Source organism: Equus przewalskii, chromosome 19, assembly GCF_037783145.1.
Source record: "Equus przewalskii isolate Varuska chromosome 19, EquPr2, whole genome shotgun sequence".
NCBI lineage: Eukaryota > Metazoa > Chordata > Mammalia > Perissodactyla > Equidae > Equus > Equus przewalskii.
The window spans coordinates 36,871,386-36,899,020 of NC_091849.1; the positions used below are offsets into that span (position 1 = coordinate 36,871,386).

Here is a 27,635-nt window from a genome sequence, read left to right on the forward strand (position 1 = left end):
GGGGGTGTTGGGGAGAAAAAGGAAAAAATAAAATCTTTAAAAAAAAAAAAAAAACGAACAAGGAAACAAAAACAAGAAATCATCACAGCTTTGCAAAGATCGCCAACTGTCAATATTTTGGTTTGTTGCGTTCTTTTTTAGTAAAGAATATATCATAGCTTGACATCATTAGTCATCAAGTAAATGCAAATTAAAACCACAATAAGATACCACCGAGTACCTACCAGAACCACTAAGATGAAAAAAACTGACGATGCCGTGTGTGGACGAGGGTATGGAGCAGCTGCAAGTTTTAGACCTTGTTGGTGGAAGTATAAAATATTTCAACGACTTTGCAAAAACCGTTTAGCAATAGCTTCTAAAGATGCCTCCCCTCGTGCCCACTGCATGACCCAGGGATGCCATACCTAGGTTTGTTCTCAAGAGAAATGAGTACATATTTCCAGCAAAAGACATGTTTATAGCAGCATTATTCTTACCAGACCCAAACCGGAAACAACCCAACTGTCCATAACAGAAGAATAGATACGCAAATGGTGATATATGTATGTAGTGGAATACCGTACAGCCTGAAAAAGAACAAAGTACTGTTACATGCATGTTCTGATGATCTATTTATAGTTAATCACCTCAAGACTTAGTGGCTGAAAACAATAATCATTTATTTGCTCTCAATTCTGCCATTTGGGTGAGAACTACTTTTGAAATGCTGAATAATTCCCTGCTGTACAGGGCTTGGCTTCGCTCCAGCGCCCTAGTGGTCTGAGATAAGACTCTCCCATCGGGGCTTTTCAGAGAACCCCCCACACTGTCTGCTCATCTCCCGTGGATGTTCCTAGTACGTGGGATATGCTGGGTCATAAGTCCCAAGCGCTGTGCCCTAGCCTGGACCTGTTGCAGAGCTTTTCTCTGGACTCTGCTCAAACATGGCAGCTTCCCGAGTCACCCAATAAACGGGCTGGAGAAGTGTTTAGTAAACGGCCTCCAGAGTCCAAATTGGCCTGCCAGTGCTGTGCCTCTTTTTGGTGGTAGGATGTCCACGGTATGTCCTTCCCCATAGAGGGAATATCCCATCATGCCCCAGTTCATTTGACTGCTGAAAACTTAACTAACGTGATGGGTTTCAGAATTTTTGTAGGGAATGTCAACATGACCCACTTTTTTTTTTTTTTTTTTTTAAGATTGGCACCTGAGCTAACATCTGCTGCCAATCTGTTTTTGTTCTTCTTCCTTCTCCCCAAAGCCCCCCAGTACATAGTTGTATATCCTAGTTGTGAGTGCCTCTGGTTGTGCTGTGTGGGCTGCTGCCTCAGCATAGCTTGCTAGTTGGTGGCATGTGCTCGCCTGGGATCCGAACCAGCGAAAACCCGGGCCGCTGAAGCGGAGCATGAGAACTTAGCCGCTCCGCCACGGGGTCGGCCTCCGAACATGACCCACTGTTGATCCCCTTTCCTGATATGGGTTGGAAAGAAAGTATTGGCTATATTATTAGCTTCTTACAGTCAGAGGCGTGTAGACTATTCTAGTAACAATACCATATCTGATATAAGGGCTGCAATTAGGGCCACCACGTGGATAACCATCGATCACCACGCTTCGTTTCACCTTCACAGGAGTAGTCTGGGGTGGATGGCATGGGGACATGATGAGGACCATCTTGCAGCCTTTACGTCTTTGCGGGTGGCTCTGGTCTCTGCAGTTCCACCTGGGATGCAGTATTGCTTCTGACCTACTATCTTGGCTAGTGGAGTAATTTTAAAGGCTCCTGCTTGGTCCTCTTTCCCATAGATTAGGGAACCAATGTGAGAGTTCTGTCAACTGCTGAGTAAACCCATCCCAATTTGCACTCAGGGACGAGGAAATAGCCACAGACCCATGGGACCCATTCATCACCTGGCCTCGTGTGTCCCCTACTCTACGAGGGGGTTATAATGGTATTTGGGGTCATCTGGTACCAGTGTAAACTCAGACTCTGTATCCAACCGACCTCAAAAGATCTGGTTGTTCCCTTTTCCCCAGGTGGTTTACTTGGGAGGTGGTTCCTGGAAGCCCAAGGAGAGTGGCAAGTGGGAGAAAGGAAAGGAAAAAGCCAATAAAGGTGTTGGTGAGCAGTTCTTCTGTTGCAGCTGGGACCTAAATCCACTAGAGGTCTGAGGAGAGCATGTGGAACATGCCCCAGAATTGTCCCTCTGGGGCACTTGCCTAGCTACCTCTGGGGTACTTAACTCCCACCGCCATCCATTGCAAGCCCAGGCTGCTCCTCACGGGCGGAGCAAGTTCCCGTGAGCTGGAGAAAACCAGGACTCTCTCATTTGAGGTGAGAAGCTGCATCCCTGCCAGGAACTAATTACCAAATCTTCGGGTGAACACAGAGGCTGTCGGGAATGTGGCTGGGGCATCAGCAGTGCTGCTGTAACCACCCTTCAGCCAGCCTACTGCCCAGGTGAGCATGTTGGCAGAAATCACCGTAGCTTCCACCTGGTGCACAGGAATGTGAGTTCCATGGCGGGGGGTGGTGGGGAAGGGGAGGTGGAGGAGTGGAGCGGGGGCTGGGGTGGTCTTTGCCTATTTTGTTGCTGCTGTATCCCAGCACATAGTAGGTGTTCAATAAATGTTTGTTGAATGAATGAATGATTCACCATGGCTTGAATCTCCTTCCTGATCCGAGCGCTTATCTCCCAAGCCCCACCCTAGGCCCCAGCCTGGACCCTATCCCATACTATCCCAGCTCCCAGGTCACTTGACATCACTTGACAGTCAGTCTGGCACATGAACCAGGCCATCTGCCCATCGGTAGGATGGAGAAGTTGGAGATTCTCTAACTCAGTTTCCTTTCTTTTAACAACCACAAAAATAACAACGGCTCACGTTGATTATCACCTGCCTAACGTCGTTCCAAATGCTCCCTATGGTTTATAGCATTTCATCCTTACAACAAACCTATGAGGTGGGCCCTTGTATGGCCTCTATTTACAGATGAGAAACTGAGGGAGCAAGCCCTTCAGCCCCGTGCCTGAAGTCACGCCCCTAGGAAGTGGTGGGGAGCAGGATATCCACGCTGCCCTGCTCGTGACCCAGGTCACACCGCCTCCTCGATCAGCCAGAAAGGGGAAGTGCCTCGCCCAGCCTCTACAAGGGGGCGCGAAGAGGAGGCTGCCGGACCATCTCCTGCGTCTTTAAGGTAACCTAGGTTTTCTCAATCTTATGTAAAGTGTGCTGTACAAATGCAACTTCAGAGCAAGCTCCCTGCCTGGTTCCCTGCACGACTGCCAGCCTCCTAAGCTCCATCTAGAGGTGGTTTAGAGCCGGCAGCTGGAGGCAGGGGACCCAGGCCTCCTGGTTTGAGCCCCCCGCTCCCACCACTGCACCCCAGCACAGCGCATCTTGCCTCAGGGGCACTAAACCATGAAGTGAAGTCAAGCATCTTTAGGGAATTGAAAATTCGTGAGTGTGAAAACTTTCCCATTCATAAACTGTCTGGCTGTCTTTGATCCTTGTTCATTAACTCAGTGCTTGTAAAATTTAGTTTCTGAGCTCAGTGTTTTTAAATCTGGCGAGACGAGATTTTAAAACTAGCTCCACTGTTTCCAAAAAGGAAACTTTCTGGATCTGACTTTTTTCCTAGCACTTGCTGCTGACCTCGTGCCAGTTGGCTCTGGGGCGGGTTTCTCCCCCGGGGCTGGTGCAGAGGGCAGGCCGGCCGGGATCTCACCGCCCCCAGACTCCGCTCCGGGCACTCTGAGGGCTGTGCACCCTCTCCCGGGCTCTCCCGGCCTCTCTTATTTCTGTGGTTAGGAGGATAAGGGGCACATGACCGGGGAGTGCCTTGAGATCCTTGGGCTGGGTCTGGAAATCCAACCTCGCTGTGTTCCCAGAGAAGTGGAGAGAGTCCCGAGCTGGAGAGACAAAGTTCTGGATTTGCTGTATTTGCCCAAACCCAGCAGCAAACGCTGCTGGCCCTACTCTCAGAATTTATCCAGGGTCCAGGCACCTCTGGTCACCACCTCCAGTGCTGCCTCCTGTCCGAGCCATCGCTTCTCGTCTGGATTATTCTGACAGCCCCCTCACGGTCTCCCTGCTCCTGCCTTTACCTCGTACAGTCTATTCTCCACAAGGAAAGCAGCCAGGGGATCCTTTTAAAACCTACGCTGGATTGTGTCATCCTCCAGTGGCTTCTATCTCACGGTAGAAACCCAGGTCCTTACACGGCCAACAGGTCGTGCTCTTACCTCTGACTTCATCTCCACCTGCCCTCCATTCCCTGCTCCAGCCACACTGGTCTCCTCACTGTTCCTCACACACACAAAGCCTGCTCCTGCCTCAGGGCCTTTGCACTCACTGTGCCTTCTCCCTGAACACTCTTCTTTCAGGTCTTCTTCCTTGTATACTCTATTCCACTATCACCTCCTCAGACAGGCTTCCCCCAGACTACCCATCTAAATACACTTCCCACCATTCTATCCCTTCACCCTGATTTACACCTCTTCATAGCACTACGTTACATATGGATTTTTTATGTCTTTTTCCCCCATTTTTGTATTCTCAGTGCCTAGCACAGTGTCCGGCACATATTAGGTGCTCAATAAATAATTGTTGACTGAAACAATGAATGCCTTATTTGGTTAAATAAAGTCACAGAAACTCTCTGAGTATCAATTTTCCGGTGGTAAAAAAAAAAGGGGTGAAAGGATGGTTGGTTGTGAGAATGTGTGTTTATTTAGAAATTAAATTTATTACTTTTGAAAACTTTGTTTTGAAATAATTTCAGACATACAGAAAAGTTGCAAAAATAGTAAAATAATTCCCATATACCCTTCCCCAACAGTCGTTGAATGTCACCATAATTTTACCATGTTTCCTTCATTATTCTCTCTCTGAATACGTACAAATTATTCTCAGATTTAATTTTGAATGGGTAATGTATAAAGATGGCACATCTTCTCCATCCTTCTCCGTTCCAACACTTTTTCTCCTCAGCCCAACTGCTACCAGCTTCTTGGCTCTTCCGTCAGAAATATTCTATGCATTTACAAACAGATATGAATACCCATGCATTTATATAGCATTAATTTCATCCACACACATACAATTTTTTCTTCACGCAAAGCATACTACGTTCACTGTTTCCCACCTTATTTTTTTCATTCAACAACATATTTAGAAAGCCATTCCATATCGATCCACCTGGATCTTTCTCATTTTTCTTCACAGTTGCATAGTAGGTCGATATGTGGACGGATCAGAGCTCATTCAACCAGCTCCCTGTTGATGGAAACTTAGGTGGTTTCCAGTCCTTTGCCGCCACAGACAATGCTGTGATGAATGTCCTTTCATATCATCATTTTCTACATCACCTGTGGGACGAATGACTGGAAGTGAAATTGTTGAGTGAAAAGCTTTTAGCCTTCTAAATGCTGATAGACATCACCGCATTGCTTTTCATGAACGGTTTACCAGTTTATGTTCTAACCAACAATGTGTGCAAGTGTTTTCCTACATCCTTTATAACATAGGCTGTTATTTTTTTTTAAATCGTGTCAGTTGGATAACTTAAAATGATATCTCATTGTAGTTACAATTTTTATTTCTTTTATTATGAGTGAAGATTAACCTTTTTTTCACGTGTTGAAGAGCAATTGATGTTTTCCCCCATGCATTGTCTATTCACACATGGTGCCAATTTCTCTAATGCATTATTGATTTTTCAATGATCTGTAGGAACTCATGATATAAGGAGGAAATTAGCTTATTTTCTGTGATATGGGAATATTTTTTCACAATTCGTTTGCCCTTTGATTTGTCAATGGTGACTTTTTTTTTGCTACTCAGTCTTTTTTTTTTAATTTTAAAATTTCTGTATAGCAGAATATCTCAATTTTTTATGGCTTCTAATGCTTTGTGATACACCTGGAAAGGCCTTGCCTGCTCCAAGATTATTTTAAAATTATCCCATGACCCCTTATGGCATTTGTGCAAACATACACAAAAGTAGAGCGAGGGATGGAATGAGCCAGTGGTTCCCCCACCAGCTTCACCAGAAACCAGAACCAGGCCAGGGCCTGTGTATTATTTGGTCTGTGTCCGGCTCCTTCCCCACATCCCTTGATTATTTTGAAGCAAATTCCAAACGGTATATAATTGTATGATTTTTATTATTATTATTTTTTTGGTGAGGAAGATTGGCCCTGAGCTCGCATCTGTTGCTAATCTTCCTCTTTTTGCTTGAGGAAGATTGTCACTGAGCTAACATCTGTGCCGGTCTTCTACTTTATGTGGGAGGGTGCCACAGCGTGGCTCCATGAGCGGTGCTAGGTCCGTGCCTGGGATCCGAACCTTCAAACTCTGGGCCACCAAAGTGGAACCTGTGTACTTAACCACTACACCATCCAGCTGACCTCCAACTGTAAGATGTTTTCAATACTTAAACTTTTGATCCACCCGTAATTATTTTAGAGTTAGACCTCCACCTTGGTTTTTGCAGATACCTAGCCCATTCTCCCGGTTGTTCAATGAAGAAACCATCTTTTCTCACTGATTTGAAGTGTCACCCTTATCAAACGCTAAATTCCCACATATGTTTGAGTCTATTTCTTTATTGTGTACCATTGTTTTGTCCACTTAGCTTCACGCTCCAGTACCACACAGTTCTGATAGTCGCAGCTCTACGAGACGCTTTGGTATTAGGTTTGACTATTCTGTAGAAGACGACTTGGGTGTCAGCCTCCCCTGGTCTTCCAAGCCGCTGTCAGAGAGTGAGGACCTGAGGTCAGACCCGGGGTGCAGTTACCTCAGCTCGTTCTGTCCCCGGCTTTAGCCATAACTGTGCCCATCAACGCTCCAGCTGGGATGAGGCGTGGCATCGCCCTGGCAACCAGAGAGTGGGATCTGAGTCCTAGCTTTGCCGCTGAGGGCTGGGTGACCTTGAGACTTCTACCTCACCCTTTGGAGTCTCTGCTCAGAAGGGCCTCCCTCCCGTCTCCAGCAGCTCCAAGATTCTAGGGCGAGGGGGCCTTGGGAGTACCAGGCAGCATTGTGAAAGGATAAACAGTGGTCACTTCTACAGGAAGTCCCATAGATTAACACAGGAGATCTGCTCTCTGGGGAACGGAAAGAGTGGTTGGGCAAGAGACAAGACAGTTAACAGCTCCACAGCTCGTGGGCACCTTGGGGCAGTGGCTGCCTCATCACGAGGCCAGGAGGCACGGGTCTGCAGGCACAGCTGGGAGCCTTCAAGAGGTGGGAGCCACCCGGGGTTGCAATACTTCTTTTCTGTGGAGGGGTGAGGCTTGGGGAGGGAGCAGCGGTCCCTGTCCAGCTCCTGTGACAAGGCTGTGGGTTTGGTCTAGTGCATGGTCTGCGTGGTCTGGTGGAGGGCACCGGGGCATGAGGCTGGGGTCGATTACCGACCCTTCAGTGGTTGTGTGACCTTGGGCAAGTCTCCTGGCGTCTCAGAGCCTCAGTTTTTCTGTCACGTTAGTGAGGGGAAGAGAGAGGGGAAGCAGACCAGAACAAGGCAGTAGGTGGTCTCTCAGACCAGCCAACTGGACAGTTGGATTCTGTAACCGTTGCCATTACGTGCAGTTGCTGGAGTAAGTGGGATGGAGAGCAGACCCAGGTCCTCGCCCATTCGTGAGAGAATGATGGCCCTGGGGAAGCCAGAGGTGCCTGTGGAGTGTATTGCACTCCTGCCACTGACGCCCACCCCCCTCTTGTGTGCTCTGCACTTCCTGACCTGCGGTGCCCACTCTCCCACCCAGATCCCGCGAGCCCCCGGCAGGGAGCCGGGCCTGCAGACGCCCAGGAGGGGATCTGCTTGCTCTATTGTTTGGCTTCAAGCTTCATATGATTTCTGGGGAACATGGGGAGAGGCGGCAGTGCTGAGGGGTGTGCGTGTATGTGTCCCTGGTCACAAGGGGGCTTCTGGCTGTTAAGGGGGTGAGATAGCGATGATCCGGTCAGGGGAGTATGGCAGAGGAGGGGCGTGACGGGGTGCCCCCGCTGGCTCACTCAGAGGGCTGCTGTTCTGAGTGACTCTGAGGGGTCAGGGTCCTTTGGGCATGCCGTGAGAGGTGTCACATCCGACTGTGAGAGAGCTGCCCGTGAGGGAGTGGTGGGCGACGGCTGACTGAGTGGGAGCCGGCTGAGGAGGGAGGGCGTGTGTGTGTGTGTGTGTGTGTGGGTGGGTGGGTGGGTGGGTGTGGTGCACGTACAGGTGTGTGAGGATTGACTGAAGGATGTCTCCACTCTCTCTGCATGGCCATGCCTGGCCTCGAAGGGGGCACAGACTGTGTTTAAGATGTTCTGTGAGGCCGTGAGGGGGAGCACACCACACCTGGCTGACGGTGACAGGATCTTCGAGGCAGTGCTGGTGGTGGGACACCCGCCTTCCTGCCCCAGGCCTCCTGACAGGCAAGGAGGGGCCACTGAGTGACCCTCCAGGGAAAGAAAGACAGGCTGGCTAACGGGGCAGATGCTGAGGCCCGTGACAGCATGGGGGCTGGCCAAGATGTCCAGAAGGCGCCGCTTTCTTACAAAGTGCCAGGGGACTGCTGGAAATGGGCAAGGAGGCACAGCTCAGCCAGGAACTCCTCGAAAGGGATGTCGAGAGTGTCCCATGTCCTGGGATACAGCCACACAGGATTTATTTCAGGATTCTAGTTTCCTTTACTTGTGGGAGCCTGACAGACTCAGCGACATGGCACCCACGTCACAGGAGACTCTTCCCCTAGTGCTTTGGTTCTAGAAACTTCCGCACTGGGGATCTTATCTCGCTGCCTCGCGTGTGTTATCTCCATCAGCAAAAGTACAGGGGAAACTTCTTCTAAGTCTCACAACCCTGCTCTGCCCTGCTCCAGCGAGGCCTTTTGTGCTCCCACAGAGGAGCCCCTGTTCAGGAAGTGGTCTTGGGGGAAGTCCCTCCCATGACAAACTGGGAGAGTGGATCTGGTGCCACCACCGCTGCTGATGTCGTGGCTTGGGCCTCCATCCCTCAGTTTCCTCATCTGTCAAGTGGGGATAAATCATATCTGTACAGAACCTAACTTTTATGACGCTCAAATGGAATTTCACCCTCATCCGTGCTGTCACCACCATTGTCGGGGCACCTTTGCCCAGCGGTCACTCTGTGCATGGCAGAGCCAGGAGTAGTGTACATGGATCATGAGTTAACAGACCACATGTGCCGAGCGCCACCTGTGTGCGAGGCACCGGTCTCAGCACGTGGGATGGAGCAGCGATCGGAAGAATAAACTCCCTACTCACAGGAGAATTGCGTTTCAGTAAGAGGAGACGGAAATTTACAAAATAAACGAATAAGGTGACAAGTGCTAAGAGACCGTAAAGCCAGAAAGGGAGGTGGACCGTGCTGGGGAACGGGAGGTGGCGTTTCAACAGCAATTATCTCGTTTAATCCTCATGGCAACCGTGTGGTCAGTATGCGCCTCATGTTCCAGTGGGGAAACTGAGGCACAGGGACATTGAGCGACTTGCCCAAGGTTGCACAGCTAGCGAGCGGCAGGGCTGGGAGACGCAGAGGTCTGTCTGACTCCAGAGCACCGACTGGAAGTCCTGGGCCTCCTTTTCCACATCTGGGTGTCGGGAGGGTGGGATGGACTGCCAGGAGAAAGGGGCACCTTGTCCTAATTCAACTGAGGGGACCCCATGTATCGTGGCAGGCCCGCTTACCACTTCACCGGCATTCAGCTGGTGCTCGCTAACTGCTTGACACTTAAGTGAGTGCTAGATCTCGGGAAGGGTTTGGGCAGAAGGAAGGCTTCTCAGAAGAGGTGTGTTGGTAATGGCTCTTTGCGGGGAAGAGGTCCTGGTTTGCAGCATCAGCCGGTTCTCGTGGTGTGAGTGCTCCCCGGTGCTGATTCCAGCCACTCGGGGAGGAGGGAGGAGCACAGGTGGCCTCGAGAGCACCTAGGCTCTGGCTCCAGGACACACTGCAGTTTTACATCTGTGATCTCAGAGACGGAGAGAAGGAGAGAAACAGAGAGACAGAACAGACAGGAAGAAAGAGAGACACAAAGACTGGTGGAGAGAGATTCTACTTCACTTTAAAGTTTAGGGGCCTCCCCAGGGTGAGGGGTTTCTTCATTCAAGTCCTAGGCAACCTCTGGGAGGGAACTTGCCCGAGGCGAGGCGACCTATGGGCTCTAGTCCCCTGCAATGAGCCCATCATCCCTGAAGCAGAGCTCCCAGACTCCTCTACTCAGCCTGTCTGTGATCTTTGGCTCCAATGGGGGCCTTGTTCCCGTTGCCTCAGTTCCTTTGCACCTGCTGTTCACTGCTTTTAAATCCTGCCTGCCTCCTTTAGAGCTTGGCTCAAGTCCTCTGACCTGCAGGAAGCTGCCTGACTGTGTGCACATTAAGCCCCTTCCACTCCGTACAGTTTTCTGTACCCCAGACTTAGTCCCCCCAGGGCAGGCCCAGACTCTACCCCTTCCAGGCTCCACCTCCCTTTTTCCTGGCCTGGGGACTCACCTGGACAAATCCTTATCCATCAAAATCCTTATCAATTGACTGACCTAAGACCTTCAGTGACAAATGAAAGAACCTCAATTAATGAATTGGACAACCCTTGCTTGAGCACCTACTGTGTGCTAAGGAGCTGGGAGCAATTTGGACCAAGGCATACGGTGACATCCATAGGGGGAGCCCGGAACATCATGAGGCCACAGACAAGGGGGCACTGAACCCTGCTTGAAGTGTGGGGGTGGCTGCAAGGAAGGCTTCTTAGAGGAGGAGGCCTCTAAGGTGAGGGAGGAAAAGGTATCAGCTAGACAAGGGGGTGAGAGAATTGGGGTGGTTTGGGGCAACACAAGCAAGGGTGGGAGGGAATCTGAGATTCCAGGAACAGTGTGTGGTTCAGAAGGGTTGACGTGGACCGTGAGGATGTGGGGGTAGACCCCGGCCGGCACAGGGCTCTCTCATATGACGGCTGGAGAAGACTTGTGACAGTTGAGGATTCCAGGCAGAGGGAATAGAGGGCGAAGGCCCTGAGCAGGATGTGCTGGAGGCCATGGTGGTGGTGGTGGGACGGGGGACAGGGGGGTGTCAAGTCAGAGAGTCCAGCACGGTCTGATCAGGCAGGGCTGCGTCCGCCGTGGTGACGGGGCGCTGGGGGAGGCTGGCAGCAGGGAGTGGCTCTGCTCAGCAGCCCAGTGCCCCCTCATGTCTCCTCTGTCCCCAGGCCAAAGCAGCATGGAGAGTGAGAGAGTGCCCCGAAAAGGCCGGAAGCTGGGCTCCAGCCGCCGGCGCCAGATTCGAGAGCTGGCTGATGGCCAGGATGCCCCCGTGGCCCCAGAGACAGAGTCCTGGTCCTCCCAGGCAGCTGCAGAACTGCAGGGCTTTTTCAAGGACTGTGGTGCCAAGGAAAGGGGCTTTGTCACCCGAGAGGACCTGGCGGTGAGTCTAAGACCCCCTCCCACCCCTGAATCCCTTTTCTACAGCCTTCTGAGAACTCCTATCCCAGGAAGGCAGGGCTTGCCTGCTCCTTCCCCTTCTCTCTTCTAAAATTTGCTGTCAGAAAAGACCAGGAATTTGTTTATACTAACGTGTAAATGACTGATAAGGCTTTATGTGTCACTCTCTTCCGGAAACACTAGCATTTTAACAAAGGAAAGGACTTTAAGCCAAAGAGGTAACTTGCAAATGCTATAATTCTAGGTCCATTGAGTAGGAAAGTTTATCTTGGAGAGCAGTTAGAGCCCTGGAAATCAAACGATGTTGACGACTGATGAGTCTTTAGTTTTTCCTCATTCCCTGCAAAGGGGCCTCCGTGGGTTGCTGGTCTCCCTGGGCCTGCCGTCTCCACGCTCCAGACTTTGTCCTTCCCCCATCAACACTGACTCTCCTTACATTCCACCCTCAGGGACACAACAAAGTACAAAGAGCTGATGTTAAAATATAATTTTCAAAAGGGTTAAGAAAAAAAACAAGGACTGTTGAGTACACTTATCCAAGGTCTTATCTAATTAGTTATTGTTATTAATTAATGAGAGAACCAGTAACATGTTGTGACAGGTTCAAGAGCATTTGAGAAGCAGGATTTTTAGGGGCCATTTGAGACAAGAGCGTTAGGATAAGATCACTGAGTTCAACTTTAAAAATGGCTAATGTCCAACTGGCCGTAAATCTTTGGGGTTATCTGTTCTACTAGACGAAAATTCTTCTCATGTCTTCTGGACAAAAATCTACAAGTTAACAAGTAACTTCAGTAAGTCTGGGACTTTTAATTAAAGGTAAACAATGAAATGAACTGAGTGAATTCCTCCGGTCTAGACAACGCCTGGGTAGTCTTTACCCCCATATATTATTTAAAAGATGTGCTGCCTTATTTCCAAGTTTCAGATAATTTTTCTTTGATCATAAATAACCTCCAGAGTTTCTTCTTGCTATAAAAAAGGCTGGTCTCGTTGGGTTTGGCTTGACCATTTCCATAGGGGCAGGGAGGGTGTAAATGAAACAGCGGGGCCTCCTTGAGCTTGCTCTGCAAACCTGGGCTTTCGAAGTGTTGAGCCATTTTAGCTTCTGTTCAGAAGGTTTCTTAGGGAATCTCAGGTTGGACTTTTAAAACCTCTATTTGCTCTTTTATCTAGAGTGACCACCTCTCCCAGTTTGCCTGGAGGGCACCTGGGATGTGGCACTTTCACTGCTAAAACTGGGAAGGTCTTGGGCAAACTGGGGTGGGTTGGCCACCCTACTTCTCGCCTATGGTGAGGAAACCACGCCCAGGACTCTCTCTCCGCCAGCTTTCACCCATAGCACCTGTAAATGTGAGTGACTGCCTCTCTTCTTGAGGTTCTCACTTTTTCTAAGGTCCCTCTCCTGCCCAGAAGTGGCCTTCCTTATCTCCTGGTCCAGCCACCCTGCTGGGAGGGCTTCGCAGGCATCGGCTCCATGGGTGTTCCTTACAGTGGACATGTCCCACCCGATTAAACGAGAATTATTCCCCAGTATGACACTCCAGTTACACAATTGATTTATCCAACTATAGCCCAGCTAGAGGGAGGGCAGATTCTCACTGAGCTTGTGTAAAGAACTATATTGCCACGGACCCTGTGTAAATAACTATATTGCCATGAAATTATATTGCCAGTAAAAGTATTGGTTTCTAAAGCAGGAGAGGGTCAGTAAGATTCAGATACCATTTAAAATGTTTAATTTCAGTTTACAAAAGCATAATCTACTAAACCAAAGGTTAGAGACAGCTCAAGAAGACAAAGAACTTCCTTATAGATCCATAAAAATAGAACAATAAAAAATAATGCCAACTATATTCCCAACAAATAACCACAACTAGATTTCCTCGAATCATTCTTTCAGTTCCATGTAATTAATTCCTGTTCCGCCGGATCTTGGGTGAGCTGGCTGTTTCTGGACTCAAAGAGACCCAGAAACTGTCAGTCGGCTAGCTCAATCTGAAAGTCAGCTAGTGTCAGCTCAGAATTGTGTATCTGAGGGAAGCATCAGTAGTTCGTAGAACCTGGTACCGGCCTTTCCCACAAAGTTTTGAGGCTGTCCTTTGTGGAAGACAGAAACTGTGGCCTGCAGCTTTCAGCTGAGCCCTCAGGCAAGTGTAGGAAACAGAAACTTATTTAGTAACGAGACTGAAAGGCTGTGGTTATTTATGACAGTAACCAATAATATCAGAGTGGAAGAGAGTAAAGTTCCCCATTGGGATACAGTACATCCCTAGTTCATAAGGGTTTGATCAGTGTTTCCCCTGAAGACAAGAACAAATTAGGAATGGCAGAGGTGTTGAAAGATCTCTAGGGCCTTTCCATAAAGCATGTAATTTCTGAAATATTTATATTAATAGCATTTACCTGTGTAAGCTTACCCTAGGAAAGGCTGAAAATCTCTTCTGATTTGACGGTTCTTCCTATAATGCTCTTTTGTTTTTTGAACTCAAGTCATGTTTAATACCAGATTTCGTTACAGGTTGAAAGTCTGAGTTTTTGTTTTCTTCCCCATGCAACAAATATCACAAGATTTTTCTTTATTGAGAATGATCAGTTTCTCATCTTTTAGGAGCAGGTGTTAAACACAACTGTCTTAATTAATCTTAATGAACTTTTAAAATACATTATAAGTTATCTATATTGTCCAAAAGAACTTCAGAAATATTTTAGCTTCAAGGGTTTGAAGTAAGAATTTCCCTATAATTTTTGAAAATCATTTTTTTCATATGTTTTTAAATTGAGGTATAATTGACATAAGCTTATATTAGTTTCAGGTGTACAATGTAATGATTTCATATTTGTATGTTGCAAAATGATCACCCCAGTAAGTCCAGTTAACATCTGTTACCATACATAGTTACAAATTTTTTTTCCTCGTGACTAGAACTTTCAAGAGCCACTCTCCTAGCTACTTTCAAATACGCCATAAAACATTGTTGGCTGTAGTCACCATGCTGTCTATCACATCCCCATGACTTATTCATTTTATAACTGGAAACTTGTTCCTTTTGATCCCCTACACCCATTTTTGCCCATTCCCACCCTCCGCCTCAGCCAGCCACCAGTCTGTTCTTTATATCCATGAGCTCGATTTTTTTTGTTAGATTCTACATATAAGTGAGATCATATGGTATTTCTGTCTTTTTCTGTCTGACTTATTTTGCATAGCATAATGCCCTCAAGGGCCATCATGTTGTCGCAAATTGCAAGACTTCATTCTTTTTTTATGGCTGAATAATATTTCATGGTATATATATATATATATATATATATATATACACTACATTTTCTTTATCCATTCATCCTTCGATGGACATTTGTTTCCAAATCTTGGCTGCTGTAAATAATGCTGAAATGAACATGGGGGTGTATATATCTTTTTGAATTAGTGTTTTTGTTTTCTCCAAGAAAATACCCAGAAGTGGGATTGCTGGATTATATGGTAGTTCTATTTTTAATTTTTTGAGGAGTCTCCATAATGTTTTCCATAGTGGCTGCACCAATTTACATTCTCACCAACAGTGCACAAGGGTTCCCTTTTCTCCACATCCTTGTCAACATTTGTTATTTCTTGCCCATGATGCTCCTATAATAGTGATGAGGTATTTAATAAATATAGAGAAAGATATCTTGAAATTTTTATTTTTTTTTCCTGAATTTATTGTCTGATATTGGGCAGGCAAAATCAAAAGAGCTACCAGAGAAGATTTGGGCACTAGATTAAGATAAGATCATGAGGGGCCGGCCCAGTGGTGCAGCGGTTAAGTGCGCATGTTCCGCTTTGGCGGCCCGGGGTTCGCCGCTTCAGATCTGGGGTGCAGACATGGCACCGCTTGACAACCCATGCTGTGGTTGGCATCCCACATATAAAGTAGAGGAAGATGGGCACAGATGTTAGCTCACGGCCAGTCTTCCTCAGCAAAAAGAGGAGGATTGGCAGATGTGAGCTCAGGGCTAATCTTCCTCAAAAAAAAAGAAAAAAAAGATAGGATCATGGGAGTTTCAGAAATATTACTTGATTACCTATTTAATCAAAGTGACAATCAAATAAAATATTTTGAAATAAACATAGAAGAAGTTAACAGGATTGCAAGGATATTTAGCTCTTTCATAAGAGAGATGCCTTAGCTTTTTATTTTTTAAAAAATTAGAACATGATAAAGCCAAACAAAGCAGAGAAAATTGTTCTGTTGACATATGAAATCAGTTATCTGGGCAACTTACACAGAAGATAAATAGTAACCTCTTTTGAACGCTTGCTAAGAGTGCTAAGATCAATTTATCATTTTAATAGAGATGGAGCCAAATTCTAATGCTATTGCATTAACATAACATATGGCAGTAAAAGTTCCACAGGCTTTTTTTTTTAAATTCATTTTTAAACTCATCAAGACTGAGCCAAATTTGGCAAAATGTTAACCTATTTCAGAGCTTATTTTCAGATTAGGTGTAATAAAACAAGGTGAATAACGTGCCCTCTCAGCAAAGCCTCCACAACTCTACGTCCATTCTGCTTTTGCCTTTTTATCCTTTTTCATGTTCAGAAACAACCAGACACTTAAGACAAAACCACTCCCCTTGTCCCTGGGAAGGCAGAACAGCGTCCCATTTCGCCTGCAGACACAGCTGCGTTTGTCCGCCGCTGCTGTTCCCAGGATAGGCTCCAGCATCCGTAGTGATTACAACTTTTACAAAGCAATTAACTTCTATTTCACAGAAAGAACTGGGGGGGAAGCAACTGAGAACTGTCTGTCTTGCACAAGCATTTCAGCAGACTAGCAGAGCTCACAAACACACAAAACACAGCTTTCTACAGTCACACGTGTACCGTGCACAACTTTTTAAAAAAATTGTGATAAAATACACACAACGTAAAATTTGCTATTTTAACCATTCTTATGTGTAGAGTTCAGTGGCATTAAATAGATTCACGTTGTTGTACAGTCGTCACTGCCATCCATCTCCGGAAGTTTTCGTCTTCCCCCGCTGCAGCTCTGTCCCCACGAAAGCTAACTCTCCTTCTCCCGTGTCCTCGTCCCCTGGTAGCTTCCGTTCTACTTTCTGTCTCTATGCATCTGACCCCTCTAGGGACCTCATGTAAGTGGATTCATCCAGTGTTTGTCTTTTTGTGACCGGCTTATTTCATTTAGCATCATGTCCTTAAAGTTCATCCACATCGTAGCAAACATCGGAATTCCCTTCCTCGTTAAGACTGAATAATATTCCATTATATGTATGTAACACATTTTGCGTATCCTTTCATCTGTTGACGGACACTTGGGTTGCTTCCGTGTTTTTGTTGTTGTGAATATTGCTGCTGCGAACATGGGTGTGCAAACAGCTACTCGAGTCCCTGCTTTCCTTTGCACAACTATTTAAAGTGGCAAAAATGAATTCACTTGTTAACATGACCAAAAGATATAGCTGCTCTCTAGCGTGTAAAAGTAAGAAGTAAAAGGATATGAACTTAAAATTATGCTTAGCAATCAATGTTTCAGTATTAAACTTTTCCTAGAAATTATCCAGGTAGCCAAAAATAATTTATTAATTAACTTAACATTCAGTTTTTTCAAGTTACCTAAGGACCCTGGAAACTGTGTTTAAGGTGACACACTACAAAATTTAAGTACTGTTGATGTAAAATTTGTTAGAATAATGAATCAATTTAGTTGAACACAAATTTACATCTTTATAACCTTAAACATTATGTAAGGATAATGTTGACTTATTTGATCAGTAAGACAAAATGAAGAGAATAGGAATTCTGATTAACTAGCTCCTTTACAAAAAACAAATCGATATTTTATTAAAAAAAAAGAAGGTATAATTGTGTTATACTTAAGGCAGAGAAAGCACAAATGGCTATTATTTGTGTTTTATCAACTAGAACTATTAAGCCACTCTAATTTGTCTAAAAATTCACTTTAATTACGTGAACATAGCTCCTTAAAGGCTTTTCGAGCTAACACTTTCTTGTGAGAGGGATTAAAAACAAACATCTAGCACATTTAAGGCATTAGAAGTTGGGTTTCTGTATTTTCAGTGATTTGGGGGGCTATTAGTTTCTATAAGCACTTATTTGTCTCAACAAACCAATCGGCACAGCACCCCTTTAAGAGACGGAGTCCGCCGTTATTAATGCCCTCCACATAATATTTCACACTCCCAGTGAGAGTTAAAGGTCTCTCTGAATCACAGACATGTAGACACACACAGATGTAGAGAGTCTGGCTTCATTGCTATGACTCCAAGCCGCAGGTCAAAAGCGAACCCAGAAACACAGGAACTCGCCAATCCAGATCTCAGAGAACTGTTCTTCCCGGAAGGACAGAATTCTTAACTGATCTGAGGTCGCACCTAGAAAAACAAACACCACCAGCCGCCAACAAAAAATTCCAAACCAGACTTTCTGTTGTCTCTCAACCAACAGACCTCGGTCTCTATCATTCAGCCAAAGGTGAGACCATAAAAATCAAATTCCACATCATTGCTGCCACCAAAAACAAAAACACAAAATCAGCAAAAACAAAACAAAAAATGAGAGAAACAGAGAGCGCACAGACTTAAAGTCCTACTGCTTGGAATTCTTTCTAAGTGCCACACAGCGCCGGGGCTCGCAGAGCCCGTGGAGGGCACTTCTCCAGCAATGCCGTTGACTTGTTCTGACAGCAGAGTCCCCTGGGGCGTCTCCACGGGACCTCCAAAACTGATGAAGCATCATCTCCACAAAGGTCAGATCACGACCTGGGACAAACGTAAAATGGATCCATCCCGAAGATTTTATTTAACTCATTAATTAATGAGAGATGTTATGAATGGTTGGAAGAGCATTTAAAAACCCAGGTAATTCAACAAAGACATGTTAGAATCAGGTTGCTGGGTTAGAGTTCCCCAAGCTGGTTAATGTCCAACAGGCCATAAATCTTTGGGGTTATCTGTGCCATCGGACAAACATTATTTACATCTCTCCTGGACGAAATCTACAAGCTGACATGTGACTTTATTTAGTCTGGGACCTTTAATCAGTCCTGTCAGATGAAGCAGTACACAGCTATAGTCTAGAAAATGCTTGGGTGGCCTTTGCCCCAGGAGGGTACTGCAACGACATGCTGTCCACCTTTTGGACTTATTTTTGAGTTCCAGATGACTTTTTCACACCGATAAACACATTCTGGGGAGGATCAGCTGCTGTCCTTTATTAGGGTCCTAAAGGGATGAGACCCAGGAGAGAGTTTTGATGCTGGATGGAGGAAGGGGAAAGATTGGAGGAAGTTCGAGGCTCTGCTGAGAGGGCTGTCTTGCATGGGGTCCGGGAGCCTCAGGGGCAGGCCCTGAGTCAGGGTCTGGGTGGGATTCCAAAACTGGGGAGAAGGGAAGTGGGGATGGCTGAAGACAAACCCCTCTTTTTTTGAGGGTGGCCCAGAGCTTTCCCCGGTGGGAACAGCCACTCAGCTCCCCCCTTCCTTCCAGGTGGCCAAGTTCAGCTTCCTGGGCAGCGAGGAGGAGCCTGGGATGATCTTCGACTGGGTGGACGTGGAGCGGAAGGGACGCCTCTCCCTCGAAGAATTCAGCTCTGGGCTCCGTATGTCTGTCCCGGGAGGGTGTCTGGGGACGTGCCGCACTGCCAGGAGTCCCCTGCACTGTGCCCAGCACAGGGCGAGGCTGGGCTGACAGGAAAGTCAAGAGTGACACCTTACTAGCTAGAGGACCTTCAAACACCCCCTGGAGCAGATGCTAATTCGGATTACTGTGGAGATAAGGATGCTAAACCTGGGTGGGGACGTCAGTTGGTTCGAGGCAGAGCGGAGCCTTAAGACTGTAGCTCAGGAGACCTGCTCGCTTCCTTTCCCAACAGTGAGGGCAGTTCATTGGCTGGCGGCTCCCCTGGGCATCCCCCTCCTCCAGAGAGGCCTCCAGGCTTGCTTTCTAAGCAAGGAATTCCAGGCCCCAGGGAGCAGCAGAGGGTGATATTTAGGGGATGAGGGTTTCCCAGGCCCTTAAGACCCACTGGGCAGGGCCACTCCAAAACCTGCTTCTCAAGACAGACCCGAAGGGACCCAGAGAGACCAAGGCCAGCAGTGCACAAAGCTCCCACTGGTCTCCATGGGGAGATCTTCCGGCCCAGGGAGGGGAAGGAGTGGTGGCCTTGCAGAGACCCTGCAAAGCACAGTTCAGCCTAAACGTCTGCAAAGCCATCCAGAGTTCTCAGGTCTGCTGAGCCTCCAGAATCTGAGGGACAACAGAGGGGGAGGCCAGGAATCAGCATTCACAGGTCGGGGCAACCCCAGGAGCCAGTCGCTCCAGTTCTGGTGATTGAGAAGCTGGGAGTAGGGAGGGAGACTTGGGGCCTGGAACCAGGGGGTCAGGGCCAGGCAGGGAAGGGCAGAGAGAACAGTGTTGTCCATGTAGCCCTAAGGGGCCGTCTTCACATCTGTAGCTAGTCATGCCCACCACACCAGGGCCTTTCCGATGCCTGTGGAACAAAGTCCAAATCCTTGCCCCAGGCCCACAGGCAGCACCATCCAGACTCGCCACCCTCTGCAGCTCCCTCGGGGCTGTTCACCCCTTCCTGTGTGCCAGTCTGGCTCCTACCTCAGGGCCTTTGCATGTGTTGCCCTCTCTGCCTGCAGTGCACTTCCCTAGAAATCCACATGGCTTGCTCCTTCTTGTTATTCACATCTCAATTTCATGTCACCTCCTCGGGACACTCCTGACCACCTCCGCTGAAGTAGACCCTGTCCAATCCCACAATGGAAATTACCCTGTTTATTTCTTTAGCTCACTTAACAAATTTATTTTTTAAATATGTCCTTTCTCAGCCCTCACTAGAATGTCAGCTCCACTAGGGCAGGGATTTTGGCCACTTTTGTCCCCAGCACATAGTAGATGCTCAATAAATATCCCTTGACTGAGGGAATGAAAAATCTGTTGGCTACCATGGAGCTGCTGTGTGACATCCAGCAAGTCTCTTGGCCTCTCTGGGCTTGAGGTGTTCAGCTGTAAAATGGGTACCTTGTCTACCTTGAGTCGACTCCCAAGGTTGATGTGAGGAACCTATGAACATGGCCCTGTGTAAATGTGATTGACACAGATAGAATTACTCCCTCAAGGGCTGGAGCAGGGGCGGGGCCTGGGCCTAACCCTACTCTGCTCCCTTCTCTCTCCCTCTGTCTCACAGAGAACATCTTTGGCTCCAGCCCGAGAACCCACAGGCTCCGCAGAAGGAGGCCACTGACGTCCCAGCAAAGATCCCTGGCCAGCAGCCTCCCAGCGCTGGAAGAGGCTGACCCAGAGGAGAAGGCAGCCTTCTTTGCCTTCATGCAGCAGCTGGGGGCCGGCCACTTACTTCCTGAGTAAGGCCAGCTCCGTGTATGGTGGGGGGCAAGCGCTCACCTGGACACAGAGCCCAGGTGGGAGCTGCCAGGCCGAGCTGGGTGCACATCCTGATTCAGCCCCTTGTTAGCTGTGTGACCTTGGGCAAGCTGCTGAACCTCTGATTCTGTTTCCCCTGCAGAAGGAGTGTAAGAGCTGTGGGATTAAACGCAGCCGTGTGTGTGGGATGCCCGACTGGCCCCAAGCAGCCCTTCCCACCCCGCTGCCCCCTCTCTGTCCTGTCCTGTGGGATCACGCCCCAGAACACCCCCTAATAATCCGGGGGTGGGCAGGTCTGGAGACAGGAGAGCATTCTTCAGACTGTCGCAGTCTCTGGGCTCATGGACTTCACTCCTGCTCAGAAAAGAGGGGCCCCGCTGTGTCTGATAGAGCCAGCGAGGGAAGCACCCTCACCGCTTCTGGGGGAGGCAGGGCTCCTGGGGCAAGCAGGGCGGGACTTGGGGTGTAGGCTGGCAGGGCGTGCGGTGGGGTGCCACTGACTCGCTTGGCAGCTCGGCCTGGCTCCACCCTCTGGCGTCTGTCTTCGTGACTTAAATCTGCACGAAAGTTGCGTTTATTGAGCACCAACCTTGTGCCAGGCCCCGTGCTGGGGCTTTCACTGGGCGTGTCTCTCGTTCTCCAGCCACCTCGCTGGGCAGGTGTCAGCCCCCCCATTTTACAAGTAAGCCCAGAGGGGGCATGCAACTTGCGAAGGTCACACTGCTACAGAGTGGGAGAAGAGAGAAGGCAGGTGGAAGCCCCGGGCCATCAAGTCCCCCTACCCCACAATTAATCACCAAACAATGGAGACAAAGTGTTGTGGGGATTCAAGAAGGGAGAGGGCGCATCTGGGAAAGGATCCTGGAGGAGGCGGCCTTTGAATTGCGCCTTGAAGGGTGTCAATAGATCTTTGTGGCCCAGGTGCCCAAGTTTCTTGGAGTGGCGTCCCTCCGCTTCTCCATCCCGCCTTATATCTCAACTCTGGCCGTCTTCCCTCCCCAGGCAGGCGGAGATCTGGCAGCTGTGGGGGAAGCTGCGGCAGGAGGAGCCCCAGCTGGCAGGCAACCTGGAGGGCTTTCTGGCCAAGATGACCAGCCGCCTGCAGGAGGCTCGGGCCGACAAGGAGGCTCTGGAGCTGAGCCTGAGGAAGTGAGTGGGGCGCCCCGCCGGTGTCTGGTGCACAGTGGGTGCTCTTCACGTCTTCGTTGAATCTTAATTGAATTCCTTCAGCTTCAGAAGAGTGGAGGCCAGGGGTCCACAGCAGGGCCTGGGAGCGGGGTGGGGCAGAGCTGAGCTGGAAGAAGGGGCTTCTTAGGGGACCCGCTGGGGAGAACTGCGTTGGGCCTTTCGCAGAAAGGGAATGGAAAGTGTGCCTTGGGGCAGGGCCACTGCGGCACCACATGCTGGGGGCCCTGCTCACAAAGGTTATAATGACTGTGGTGACCCTGGGGTTGGCATGGGTGCAGCCCTGCCAGGAGGTCTGAGTTATGGGGCTAGGGGAATGGTGACAGCAGTAAGTGGGGACAGAGTGAAGGGGCGACGGAGACCATGTGACAGGGCCAGGGGAGCCACTATCCTGGTGATGGTTGCAGGAGCCGGTGTGACTAATGTCAAAGCCGTGTGAGTCAGGGCGCTATTACTGGGATGACTGTTCTCAGGGCGACAGGGTTCAGTGACCGCTGGCAGAGCGAGGTGGGCAGTAGGGTGGACTCCAAACCCAGGCCCAGGCCACCCCTGCCGGCAGCAGAGTCCCAGGGTGCTGATGCGCTGGCCGGCCCCCCTCCACCCCTTGCAGGCGGGACTCTGACCACCACCGTGAGGTCCAGCAGCTCTACGAGGAGATGGAGCAGCAGATCCGGCGGGAGAAGCAGCAGCTGCAGGCGGAGGTGGGCTCCCCCCCAGCTCTCCCCTCCCCTCCCCGACCCCTCTGCTGGCAGAGCTGCGCGCTGGGCGCGCGTCCTCTCACTCCCTGACCAGCTCGCTCCTCTGAGAGGTGGGGTGGGGTGCTGAGCCTTGGCCCCCCTGCCCATCTCAGCCGGGTCTTGCTGTGTCCCCCGGAGCCAGTCCTTCTGATCTCTGGGCCTCAGTCTCCTTGTTGCCACAATCCAGGCCTGAGCCAGGGAAGTTGTCCCAAGACCCCTCCTTGCTGGGGCATCCTGGACCCTGCACCCTGGGCCCGGGTGGAGGCAAAGTGTAGGGAGGGCCGGCCACGCCCAGCTGGCTCTTGGAGTCTGTGGGGCAGGGGCTGAGCCCTCTCTGCTCCCCAGAGCGACTCCCGGGACCTGGCCCTCAGCTCCCAGATGCAGGAGGCCCTGGAGGCCAAGGAGCGCGAGGTGCAGCGGCTGACTGAGGACCAGAGGGAGGTGAGTGACAGGCTGAGGACCAGAGGGAGGTGAGTGACAGGCTTCCCCAGGGGCCCAACCTCTGAGGATTCGCAGACCCTGACACCATCTCCTGGGACCTACCGTGAACGCTCGCTGATTCCGACTGGATAAGTCAGCCTGAAGCCACCAGTCCCGCCCTGAGGGTCCACTGGGCTGGTTGGGCACCCGTATGAGAATAGCCCCTGGGAAAGAGGTGTCCTGGGCCCTTTTCTGCCGTGAGGCCAGGTAGCACAGCGGGAGCCCTGGGACTTGAGTCAGCAGGTCCCTGCTGTTCCTTAGGAGCCAGGCAGATCTGAGGAAATAACTTGGCTTGTCTTGGCCTTAGTTTCTCCACCTGTAAAATGGGAACAGCCACGTCTGCTGTGCCTTCCCGGCTAGCTGTGTCAGACGAGGCAATAAACGGGAAAACACTTTGGAACAGGAAAGCACAGCAAGCGCGAGGTCTCAGCGTTGGCGAGGCTGGGCAATAGGGTGGTTCCACTCTCGTCTCTTCCGTCAGCTGAGTGACCCTGGGCGGGTTTTTAAGCTCTCCGAGCCTTGGTTTCCTCATCAGAGAAGTGGAAATCAGAACTCCTGCCTTGGAAGGCTGTTGTGAGGACTAGAGATACTATATTTGGGGACCTAGGATGGTGCCTGGCGCATAGTAGTTTCTTTATACATCACAGTCATTACTGTCTCTGAAGCTGACCTAGCTTCCCGGTCACAAGAGCTGCTGCCCCGACACCCCAGGTGTCGTCGCCTGCGGTCACTTCCAGTTGGCCCTGTGGTCACTTCCAGTTGGCCCTGTGGCTGAGTCTTTGGGTCTGAGGCCCCTCCCTGCTGTCCTTCCTTCCTCAACTTCCAGACCGCTGACCGTGGTAAAACCCCCATCTGTTGTGACCAGGACAGCCAGCATCCCCTGAGCCCTGGACAAGGTGCCCAGAGCCTTCCCCACCACGGCTGTGGCTGGCCCTGCCACCTGGTCTTGCCCTCCCGACACGGGCTGACTTCCCAGGTGCCTCTGCTGCAGCTGCCCCTTGGAAATGGGGGCGGGCCCCCTCTGCCCAGGGAGGAGGGCTGGGCCTTCCTCACGGGGCCATTTCATCCTGTACCCTGGGGATGTGAAGCCTCTCCCCCCAGGCCATTCATTCCTTTACCCAACAACTATTTATGATGCTCCTACTGTGTGCCAGGTACTGTCCTAGGTTCTGAGGAACCTGATCGACACAAACCTCTGCCCATGGAGTGATTGTCTAGTCACAGAAATGGATGATAAAATAAGCAAATAAAATCTAGAACAGATTAGCTAGTGGAAGTGCTAAGGAGAATAAAGTAGAGCAGGGCAGGGGGATCGAAGGACTTTGATAGGAGAGTCACGAAGACTCACTGACATGATGACCTGGAGTAAAGACCAGAAGGAGGTGATTAGCAGGCCATGTGACATCTGGGGGAAGGGTAGTCCAGGCAGAGAGGACAGTGGGTGCAAAGGCCCTGAGGTGGGCATGTGATATGAATGTTCAAGGAACAGCAGGGGACCTGGGGGCTGGAGCCGACTGAGGGAGAGGAGCTCAGGGACGTCACAGGGGTCAGGTCGGGGAGGCTGCAAGGCCCTGGAGGCCATTGGGAGGGCTTTGCCGGCCACTCCACCGAGTCAGGCAGCTCTCTGTCTCCGAGTCCTGTGACTTGCTGTTGGATCAGGAGCTCCCTGCAGACCACTTGGCGCTTGGAGATGAGCGGCCATAACAGCTCTGAGCAGAGGGTGGCGTGCTCCCGTTTACGTTCGGGCCTGGTGGTACTGGCAGTTTTATCCTTACACAGGCCCCTCTCTCCTCCCCACCCTGACAATTCCAATGTCGCTCCCGGGGGGAGGTAATGGGGCTAACTAGGCCACTGAGGGGTGACCCCTCTCCCAATCCTATGCTTTAAACTGGGTGTCCGGGAGCCTGGAGTCTCTGCCCACAATGGCCCGGAGGGCATGGGGCCTCTCTCTCCCCCACCCTGCACCCCCGCAGCTGGAGGCCCAGCTCCGCCACCTCAGCAGCTCTCACCAGGCAGCCAGCTCCGAGAACCAGCAGCTTCGGGAGGCCGAGCGCGACCTGGCTGGGCAGCTGGAGGAGGTGCGGGGGCAGCTGCAGGTGACCCAAGGGCGCCTGAACACCGCCAGGAGCCGCGTGTCCTGGCAGATGGAGGAGGACCCGAGGCAAGTGGCTGCCGTGCCTGGGCGGAGGCCGAGGCCCGGGGCTTCCTGGAAGAAGAAGGAAGCTCTGAGTTCTCTGAGGCTCCGGTCAGCCCCAGGACACAATCTCCCTCCTTAAACCTCACAACCCTGCCAGGCTGGGATTATCATGCTCATTTCTCAGACAAAGAATTTTGAGGCATGGAGAGGGGAAAGTTGTGTGCCCAAGATCACACAGATGGGATTCAGATACACACACACCCCCCCACACGGGTGTAGCGCAGTGCTGGATCCCCGGCAGGCACTCACTCTACTTGTTTAACTCAGAGGAGTGGGATGGGCCAGAACGGTCAGGGAAGGCTTCCTGGAGGAGGTGAGGCTTCATATAAGCCTTGAAGATGGAGCAGGATTGGATGAGGGGGAGGCATGGGGAGCACGGGTCTGGTGAGAAGGATGGTCTGCCCAAAGCCTGGGAGGGAGGGCCAACCTGCAGGTGTGCAAAGGACGGTGAGGGATGAAGATGGGATTGGTACGACCTCTACCCACCCCTCCCCTGATCCTCACTTCCCTGTTCCCTTTCCAGTGGCCCCAAAGCAGGTGAAGAGAAGCCTCCAGACCCTCAGGCAGTGTCCTCTGAGGGGTCTCCCCTGCCTGGACTGTTTGGGGACAATGATGACTGGGACCAGCTCCTGGGGAGCTTCAGCAGCCCCCCGCAGAAATATTTGCAGCTCTCCTGGAGCCCACCCCTGACCCCGAGATCCCCCGCAGGCCCCCAGACACCCCGAGGGGTCAGGCAGATCTCCATCTCCGAGCCACAGGCTTTGCTGTTTGGTCAGGAGCCATCTTCAGATCCGGATGGAGCTCCCAGGAGCCCCCCGGGGGTGCCTTCCAGGGCCAAGGAAGGGGAAGGAGGGGACCCGGATGGGCAGGACATCAGTCCAGAGCAGCCAGTGCAGCCTCACAGCCTGGAACCTAAGGAGGAGTCAGGGCCTGGCCCCGAGGACCACTTCCTCTGGGGTCTCCCGGGGACCCCCACTGGGGAGTCTGGGGCCGTGGTGGCGGCTGCACTCAAAGTGCTCATTCCCTTGGAGGATGGACCCCCTCCTCGTGTGAACTCTCCCCCTCCCTCGCCTCCAGCTGGGCCCAGCGAGCAGTTCCATGCCTCATTCCTGGATGACAGGGGTCCCGGGCCTGGGCCTGTCCCAGCCACGCCACCCAGGCAGAGAGAGGTCCTCTGTCAGGACCCATACACCACTGGCTCTGGGCCAGAGCTGGGGTCCCCAGGAGCTGAAGCCCTCACCCCAGGGCTACCTGAGCCCTCCCAGGGTCTGGAGCCTGCGGGTGAGGCTCCCGCAGAGGAACTGGAGCAGGGCGAGCTGCGCCCAGACGCGCAGGAGGGCTGTCCCAGGGGGCTCAGAGAAGCTCATGGCCAGGTCCTCGCAGCAGATGGGCTGCCTGCCCTCCGTCACCAGAGTCTGGAAGAGGGGCCCAGGGCAGAGGAAAGGAAAGAAGCGGATGGAGGAGGGCAGGCTGGCAGTTCAGAGCAGCCAGCTGAGGCTCATGGCCTGAAACCTGGGCGTTCAGAACTGCCCCAGCAGGATCCTCCACCTGCCCCTCTCCCGTATGCCACACCGCAGGCTCAGGCTCCCGGAAGACCGTCACCCCCAAGGGGCTCTCCCCCCAGGGGGGCTCAGCCTGGGGATGCAGCAGGGCCCCAGGAGCCCACGAAAACCCTCCCCACCGCAGAGGAGCTGGAAGTCCCACCCACAATTGTGCACGCGGAAGGAGAGCAAGGCCCCTCTCAACGCAGAGAGCCAAGGGCACAGAGCAGGCTTGAAGACCCAGGAATGGACTCCAGGGAGGCTGGGCTGACCCCATCCCCAGGGGACCCCGTGGCCAGTGAGCCTCTAGCCAACCCTGATTACATCTTCCATGTCGTCTTCCTGGGGGACTCGAACGTGGGCAAAACATCCTTCCTGTACCTCCTTCACCATAACTCCTTCGCCACCGGGCTGACAGCTACAGTGGGTAAGGCCCGCCTGGGAGGGCGTGGGGGTGGGAGGGGGCCCAGGGGCGCAGACCAACGAGCCGGAACAGGCCCGGAGGGAGCCATCCCCGGGGAAACTACAGGCTCTGTCCTGGCCACAGGCCCCGCGTTAGACATGATTTTATGTGGGCATAATCGTGCTATTTTACTAATCCTCTCTAATTACAGGTAATTTGCTTTTTCTGCATTGATCTGATTAGCTTATAATG

At 50.9% G+C, this 27,635-nt stretch overlaps 1 protein-coding gene across 5 annotated transcripts in view; it reads left to right on the top strand.

The window, feature by feature from the left end:
* The first annotated feature begins 3,053 nt into the window (after nt 1–3,053).
* The window catches only part of RAB44 (RAB44, member RAS oncogene family), a 34,115-nt gene continuing 9,533 nt past the window's right edge, over nt 3,054–27,635 (top strand). For 3 of the 5 annotated variants that reach the window (XM_070584475.1, XM_070584476.1, XM_070584479.1), the window contains exons 1-9: nt 3,054–3,181; nt 11,195–11,409; nt 18,939–19,050; nt 20,647–20,821; nt 21,843–21,989; nt 22,636–22,726; nt 23,108–23,203; nt 25,216–25,403; nt 25,963–27,407. In XM_070584475.1, coding sequence (XP_070440576.1) covers nt 11,206–11,409; nt 18,939–19,050; nt 20,647–20,821; nt 21,843–21,989; nt 22,636–22,726; nt 23,108–23,203; nt 25,216–25,403; nt 25,963–27,407 — 2,458 coding nt within the window. In that variant the 5' untranslated portion in view covers nt 3,054–3,181; nt 11,195–11,205. Of the gene's footprint in view, nt 3,182–7,108; nt 7,237–11,194; nt 11,410–18,938; nt 19,051–20,646; nt 20,822–21,842; nt 21,990–22,635; nt 22,727–23,107; nt 23,204–25,215; nt 25,404–25,962; nt 27,408–27,635 lie in introns of those variants that run through there. The other 2 variants (XM_070584478.1, XM_070584480.1) reach the window with 2 other exon arrangements.